Here is an 8,687-nt window from a genome sequence, read left to right on the forward strand (position 1 = left end):
TTCGCAACAGTTTTGCGCAAATTTTCCGTATTTATTAACCGACCCTCTTCAACTAAAATTAGAAAAAGTGCATTCGCCTCAATAATTTATATTGAAATTCAATAGAATTAGAAATAAATTTATAAAATGGTTGGTAAGGGTGAAAAAAATAGTATGCGTGTGTTACACTAATTCATTTCTTCCTTTATTTTTGCCCAAACGATAGTTCCATCCAAAGTTTATATTAATTCATAATATTTTGAGGAATTCTATATGCATAAATTATGACAGTCTCCTTCGATCTATTATTCGAATCGAAATCGCCATTAACCTTGAAAACCGATTAAAAATTAACATTCTTACATTTCACTCCCACAACCACACTCCTCTCATCACAGTACTTTGAATAGTGTTTAGCTATATAACACCCAATCCTATTATTCCTATTTCTGTAACACGCTCCTTTCTCACTATTAATGCTCTACCAATGACTCTGACACTGTATTAAAAAAGGGGGCTTTAATACCAACTAAACTTTATTTTAGTTCATAAAGATTAGTTGATTTTAGTTAAATGTTGCCCAATGTGAGCAAGTGAATAATTTTTTGCTTACTTTATTGGCGTGTACTAAAAATAAGAAAAAAAGTTTTATGCAAATATAGTAAATAATTTTACTAAATAATAAAATATTTCATATTTTCCTAAAATGGGAGAAGTTTGATTAAATTGTGTTCATAAGCCTCTCAAATGAGTAAATTTTACAAAACTTTTACTTGCCTTGAATTTCGTACAGCGCTAAAGATATTTTAATAATTTTTGGATCCAATTTTTTCTTTCAACATATGAAATTTTCTTAAACAACACAAAAAACATTATTACTTCTAATACATTTTCTTCAATTAGACAAAAATAATTAGCTTATTTGTAATATGTTGCAATTAAAAAAATTAGTTAAAATTTTCCAAAATAATAGCAACCATATATCCGGGAGAGGGTGTACCTTCTTCTATATTTCTTGTGAATTTTAAGTGTGGTTTGTCAAGGAAAAGTATCCTTCTCCTCAACATATCTGAAAATTAAGCATTATATTATAATAACATACAAAGAATTACTGTTTCCCATCCAATAAATCGGAAAAAGTAAAAATAGTAAAAAATTTTACCACATTAACATTTGCTAAAATGTTGGAAAATAATGCACCCTCTACGTTGACTGCCAATTTCATGTAAATTTAAGTTCTTTACTAAAAAGAAGTCTGGCAGAAGCCTGTGCAAAAATCATAAAATTATGTACCGAGTTCCCATTTACGGACAACCCTCTACTTTCAACTTAAGAAAAAAAAAAAAACGGACAAAAGGGAACCCCCTCTTTTCTAATAGGAAGTCTGGAAGAAAGAAGCCTGTGCAAAAATCATAAAATTATATACCGAGTTCCCATTTACGGACAACCCTCCACTTTCAATTTAAGAGAAAAAACCGACAAAAGGGAACTCTCTCCCCACCTTCGCTCCACTCTGACCTGATATCGGACTATCACGTACCCTATATTAATTTCGCAACTACTCAATGGTCCCTATAAATTCTATCGAAGTAAATCGACAAAGTTTATTTCAATTTTCCCCTTCCCCAACCAGATATCGAAAAATCATATATTAATTTAAAAATCATGTATAAATTTCATCACCTCCTCCCACGTTCCCTGTAAATTTCAAGTAGATCGGAGATGTTTAATTTTTGCTCTATTGTTTTAAAGGGACGTCACTTTCCCCGATACAATATCGACAAACACCGTAGTGAATAGCAACCCTAACCTTCCCTGAAAATTCTTGAAACTTTCCTTCAAAATTTAGAGAAGACAGTTTTAAAGCTAAATAAAAATGCATTTGGCACTATTAATGCAAATCATATGATATGTGTATAAAACCCATTATATATATATATATATATATATATATATATATATATATATATATATATATATATATATATATATATATATATATATATATATATATATATATATATATATATATATATATATATATATATATATATATATATATATATATATATATATATATATATATATATATATATATATATATATATATATATATATATATATATATATATAAGTTATGATGGTTGGGTCCTTGAATAGAAAAAAAATAATTTCTTAGAGTCGCCTGGACTCTTTCAACTTCCCAACCAATAAATGAAAAACTTTTTACGTTAGTTAACGACGCGTCGAGCGCCGGTCAGCTTCTTTATTGAACGAATAAAAATGAAGTGCAATATTTCTTTGTATGTTACTTAGAACTAAGACTTGGTTTTAATAATAAAAATGCTTACTTGCTACTTTCTATTAAATCAGGCCATGCATTTAAATAAAGAGAAAAACCGAAAAAAATGTATCAATTGATACGTTTGCATTTATTGGCAAATTCTACGCGGGTTAATGACACTTAATGCGATTTTAGTTTCGGAACGGAAAAAAAGGTGAAAAGGAAAAAAAATGCAAACAAAAAGGTTTCAAGTTTCATATTTAAGTTAGTGGCCTCGTAATGTGTCACTGAACTTGTACTGCAGAGTTTGCATTTATTTATGCGAAGAAATTTATATTTTTTATAATAGTGAACATACTTAGCGTTAACTCCTCCCCCTTTAAAAACGATTGTCCCCAATCGTTAAAAATACGGTAGGTCATCGACTTTCTGTGGCCTTAAACATTGGAAGTTAGGTTGGACAATTTGCTGAATTGCCTTTGGGTTTGGAGTTACTGTTTGAAAAACTATTTTTTCTCGTTTCTTTGAGAAACAGTTTATTATTGCAAAAAGTAGAAACAAAAGAATGAATATTGAAAAATTTATGTATTTTGTAGTGACAAAGTCTGATTTAATTTCGTGTATTTTCTTAGTGTTATTAATATGAACGTAGTTCAACATTTCCAAAGATAAGAGATTTACGAATTCGTTTTCAATTGGGAATTGTTGAATTGATGGTGGAGAAACTTCCATATGGGGAGCTTCTAAATTTCTGTAAAATTTGTTATTTATTTTAACAGTTACATTGTGGAATTTGATCAAATATGTTCCACTAATTGTTTCATTGTTAATTGTTCCGTTAAAGTCGTTAAGTAATACTACACCGGGAGATATAATTTCCACGTTTGGTATATGATATCCTTGGGACATCGTGCATGATGAATTTCTACCACTAAGGAGCGGCGGGATGCAATTATCTTTGGATATATTAACTAGTTGGTTCAATTTACAAATCTTTACGTCATTTACTTTAGGGCATGCATTTAAGATTCCATATATTTCATTATTATTCTTCATTATTTCTTTATATTTGACATTTACAATTTTCCCATTTCTTTTTACGGGTTTCAAAATTACATCAGTATAAACTTTGTTGCTCATAAGGGGTACAACAATTACATACATTATTTTCTTTTTATTATATAATACTTTTACATTTGATAATTCAAGTGCTTGTTCTACAGATGAAAATGAAAATTTGTCTTCAACTAATTTGCTCAATGTTTTTTTAATTTCTTCTTTATTTAAGAGGACCGAATTTATTACATTTTGTTTTGCCCATTCTATAGCATACCTTATATTAATTAGTTCCTCTTTGACAAATCTTAACTTAATTTGTAGGCTGATGGCAGCTTCGTTAATTAATTTATTGCTCTTTTTTATGGAATTATTTATTTTATTAGTAATGTCTGTTAAATTTCTTAATCTTTCCGTAAATATTTCATTTATCAAAACTTGTTGGTTAATGTTCTTTAATGATTCATTAAGTGTATTTGATATCAATTCATAATCATCATGATCAGGGGATCCTGCGATGTATTTCCATGCAGTTCCAAGTATATTAATAGCTCTCTTATATTCATGGATCAGGAGTGGGTAAAAAGGATTGGAATTGGGGATGGTGGTTTCAATTTCTGTCCGTATGTTATTTGTCAAATTCCAGTATCGGTGTAATTCGACTATGTGGATTATCTTGAAAGTACCATTCTGGACTCTTCCTTGTCCGTCATTAATTGCCACGAGATGCGATAGTGTGTGATTAAGCACTTGTAGTTCGCTGGCGAAAGATGAATGGAGGGTCAAGAGTGTTCTATAAAATGGTAGAGATAAGATGAGGAAGGGAGGTAAACTTAACTTTTTATATTACTTTTGTGGACAACTCTTCCTGATTCTGTGGTAACTGAATTGGAATTATTTTCTTTTACAACTTCTCTTTTGAATTTTGGTGACAATTTCGTTCCTAAACGCTTATTGACTTTTACATAAATGACATCGCCTGGTTTATATTGCTTAATTGGTTCACGATTTTTATTATGATTTTTTAGGTCAATTGCTTGTTTGTCTTTTAGTCTTTGTATGTTATCTTGTCGAGTCCTTTCATACGCCTCGGGGTCTGTACTAACTCTTCGACCAAAGAATACTTCAAGTGGCCTTTGACCTGTTGTGCTATGAATTGTGTAGTTATATTCGTAAATCGCTCTGTCCAGTAGTTCTATGAATGCGTTGTTTGTACGTTCACTTTTCAAGCATCGCATGATTTCTGTCAGGGTAGAATGAAAACGTTCGACCTGGCCATTCACTGTACTGGCGTACGGTGGGGCTCTAAAAATTTTTATTCCTAACTGGTCTTGTAACATAAAGGTTATCGTTGCTGAGTTTAGCGATGGTTCGTTGTCAAATACAACCATTTTTGGGACGCCGTACGAGAAAATGAGTTTTCTTAAGGGCTCTTTAATATCCTCGATTGCTCTGGATTTAATCAGCTTACCTTGGGCGTATTTTGAGAACTTATCTATGGCCGTAAGGACAAGTTGTTTCTCAGTCCTGTAAATGTCAATATGGATAATTTCTCCGGGGTATGTCGGTATTGGAGTTTCTCTTAATTCATGTTTCGGCGGATGCCTATCGTATTTATTTTCTCTACATACTGTACATTGTTTAACTATGTTATTAATTTTTTTGTTCATACAGGGAAAATAAAATCTTTCCAGAATTTGTGCCCTGTTCTCTTTGCTGTTTCTGTGGGCTCTCGTATGTGTGCTAATAATTATTTCCTCTTGTCGCTGTTCGTTTTTTACATCTTCGACTTATAGATTTGTGAATCTAATACGATATTTCGCAAAGTGAAGTGGGTAAATTTCTTGAATTTTTCCCATTAATGCTTCTGGAGCCTTAATGCCATTTATTACCGATGGGTTTAGATATTTTTTCAGGGTTGAAACTATTTGATTTGCGCTATACTCTGTTTCTGATATAGAGTGTCTGTGTACAGTCGGAAACACGATTTCAAATTTGTATGGGGCTGTTAGGTTTGAATCGAAAATAATTTGATTTTTAAAGACATTTATTGGAGCTTCGACACTATAAATGAGATTGTGTGATGAGCTGTCATCACTATGTGTCATTTCAGACATTGAATTGATGGGCGATTGCGCTGGCAATCTCGAGAGGGCGTCAGCTACAACATTACTTTTCCCTGGTTTGTAGAACAATTCATAATCGTATTCTTCTAGGATAGCTTTCCATCGCTTCATCTTGTTGTTATTATTTTTATTGCTTAAAGCATAGGTGAGAGGTTGATGGTCAGTGAAAATTTTGACCTTAGCTGCACCATATAGAAAATTCCTAAGGGAGTTAAGGGCCCAAATTATGGCGAGCATTTCTTTTTCATTTGCCGCATAATGCTCTTCAGCCTTGCTCTACGTCCGTGATATAAAAGTGATTGGTTTATCCTTTTGCGAGAGAACTGCACCTAGAGCAAACTCTGATGTGTCGGTTGTTAGCTCAAAATGTTCCTCATAGTTCGGATAAGATAGCAATAAATCGCTTGACACCAGAGAATTTTTTAGTTTTTTAAATGCTTCCACTGCTTCCTCGTTAAGTTCTACGGAGACTTTGGAAGATAGCCGTTTTGATACACGACCTTCTTCTCCTCTTAGGAGGGAGGTAAGTGGTTTCGCTAACTTGGCATAATCCCTTATAAAGCGGCGATAATAGCCGGAAAGGCCTAGAAAAGACCGAAGTTCCTTAAGAGTTCGTGGTTGCGGGAAGTTTGCTATCGCTTCGACTTTTTTTGGGTTAGTTTTAATACCTGCCTGCGATATTACGAATCCTAGAAACTCAACTTCCTGCTTGAAAAAATGACACTTATCCAACTGAATTTTCATATTGGCGTCTTCTAGGGTCCTAAAAACATTTTCGATATCCCTGATATGATCTTCTTCGGATTTACTGTAGATGACTATGTCATCGATGTAGACGTAGCATGTTCTTCCTATAAAATCACGAAGGATATCGTCAAGTGCACGTTGAAAGATCGACGGTGCGTTCTTCAGACCAAATGGTAGACGTGTGAATTCGTATTTTCCGTTATTTATAGAAAAAGCTGTCTTTTCGATATCCGTACTTTTGAGCGGGATTTGATGGAATCCGCTTTTGAGATCTAGAACAGAGAAATATTTACTATTTCCCAATTTTGCAAGAACATCCGATATTTCCGGAATAGGATATCTGTCTGAAATTGTAACAGAATTTAATTTCCTGTAATCTATTACCATTCGAAATTGTTTGTTTCCTTGGGAGTCAGGTTTTTTGTCGACAATCCATACAGGAGAATTGTATGGTGATCGTGACGGGCGTATGATTCCGTCATTTAACAGTTTTTCAACTTGGCTCTCAACTTCACGTTTTAATGAGGCTGGATAGGGATAGAATTTAGTGTACACAGGGGAGTCAGTTGATGTACGAATTTCCCCTACTACTTTCGTAGTATAGGTAAGTTTCTCGTCCGGTTCCGAGAAAAGTTTGGGAAATTTGATGACCAAATCTTCCATGACTCTTTTCTGATCACTGCTGATTTGTTCGTTTTGCAGCTTAATTGTGTTCACACTTTGGCTCAATAATTGCTTAAGATTAATCTTAGTTTTCTGCCTAATTATCATACAATTTTTGATGACTGCGTCTAAAGCTTTTAAACTATCGTTACCCAAGATTCCGTGAAATGATTTAAGAGTGGGCATCAAGAAAAATTTAAGTTTATCATTTTGACCAAAAAGATTTATGTAAGTATGGGAATTTATTTGAACATTTCCCGCTACAGATTTCGCGTAGAAAGGAAACTTGTTGGGAATTACTTTTTTTACAAGATTAGGCTGAATATAATTTTTACTTGAACCGGTATCAACAAGAATTTTAAGAATTTCCCCGATCTTCGTTCGACATTCGAAATATGGGAGCGAAGAGCTCGTCATCCTAAAAAATGAATATCAAATAGTTCTTTGTCTAATTCATCGTCAAATTCTTCGTCTAAATTGTTGTCTTGATCCGGGGCAGTATCGTAATATCCTGCTGCTGCTTGATAGTAAGCCTCTTCCTCATCGATTACGTCGTCATGGTAAGCATTATCCTCACGTTCGGTATCAATGTGATAATTTCGTTGGACTTTAAAAGGTTGAATATTTTGCTGAGAAGGTGGATTCATTGGCCGTTTGCCTAAAAACTGTTGTTGGGTCGGTCTATTAGCGTAGTTCACCTGTTGGGAACGAATACTTCTGTCAACATCCATTGGCACTGGTGGTTTTGGTGCTGTTGGACGCTGTGGTGGTTGTCTTGGTTGGATATTGGGAATTTGATCAACCACATTATTGTTTGGTTTCACATTGAATGGGTTTTGGGGGCGAGGGATGTAGGCTAATTGTGGGAAAAATGGTTGTTTGTTTCTATGTGTATTATTTGTTGGTGGCAAGGAGGTTGGTGGATATTGATAATTTCTCCTTGTAGGTTGGCTATTGAAATTTTGTGCGTGGTTGGTACGAAATTTCTGATTTTCTAGTTTGAGGCATAAATGGAGTGCCTGAGGGAGATCGGCTGGTTCTCTCATACCTAGCAACCTTGGTAGATCGCCATTAAGGCCTCTTATGAAGGTATCGAGTGCCTTACCTCGGTATGTTTGCGTTAGTAAGTCGAGGGCTTCGCCTCCTACGTCAAGACCGCCTAGTTTGTTGAGGATGAGTGACAGATGCGAGTACACAGCTTGATAGAATTCCTGTACTGTCGAGTTTCCTTGAATTAGTCCAGTCATTTGGTATTCAAGTGTCGATACGTCTCTCTTGTCCGCGTAATGTAAGGTCAAGCATTTGGAGATTGCTGACCAATCTAAAGGTGTGTTATAGGATTCTAGGGCAATGTCTGCGTTTCCTACTATCTTATTCTTAATAATGTTAAGGATACCATAATATTTCGGTGTGCCTTTAAAGCGTTCATAAATTTTCAAAATTCTATCTACGCTTTTTTTCCAGGAATTGAATTCTCCTGGTTTGCCTGAGAATTCCCTAAGACATTTAACTACGTCTGGTATTTTGTCCAGATCCCCTAAATTTCCTAAGTGCTGTTCATCGATTGTCTGGTCCGCAGTATTTGCGTGGAAGACATTAGGATTCAGTGATGCCTGTAACATTCTAGGTACCTGACTATTAATTATTTCAGAGATAACCGTCCGAAGTTCACCTAAATTAAATTGTCCGAGAGTATCTCCACGAGATGAGTTAGGTAGGGTTAGGATCAGAGTTCGAGGGTGGGACATTTAGAACCGCAGGTCGTACTAAGGTATTAGGATTCGACATTTTTTTGGAATTAGAATTTATTAAGTTTTACAAGAGTAAATTAG

The 8,687-nt window shown here is 34.2% G+C and overlaps 1 protein-coding gene across 1 annotated transcript; it reads right to left on the reverse strand.

The window, feature by feature from the left end:
• Positions 1–2,202: 2,202 nt before the first annotated feature.
• LOC142224962 (uncharacterized) lies at positions 2,203–4,989 on the reverse strand. Its single transcript, XM_075294739.1, has 2 exons — positions 4,228–4,989; positions 2,203–4,156 (listed from the first exon to the last, which is right to left on the reverse strand). Exons 1-2 carry the CDS (start codon positions 4,987–4,989, stop codon positions 2,666–2,668), a joined length of 2,253 nt encoding a protein of 750 aa, XP_075150854.1. The 3' UTR covers positions 2,203–2,665.
• Between the last annotated feature and the right edge of the window lie 3,698 nt (positions 4,990–8,687).

The sequence above is a fragment of the Haematobia irritans genome, chromosome 2 (assembly GCF_050003625.1).
Source record: "Haematobia irritans isolate KBUSLIRL chromosome 2, ASM5000362v1, whole genome shotgun sequence".
In the NCBI taxonomy this organism is placed as follows: domain Eukaryota; kingdom Metazoa; phylum Arthropoda; class Insecta; order Diptera; family Muscidae; genus Haematobia; species Haematobia irritans.

Excerpts from the sequence above, each read along its gene's own strand:
- LOC142224962 (XM_075294739.1), bottom strand. The coding sequence starts at position 4,989 with ATGAACAAAAAAATTAATAACATAGTTAAACAATGTACAGTATGTAGA. Across the intron at positions 4,157-4,227 it reads CAAAATTCAAAAGAGAAGTT|TTAAGTTTACCTCCCTTCCT; the intron begins GTAAAAGAAAAT and ends TAATATAAAAAG.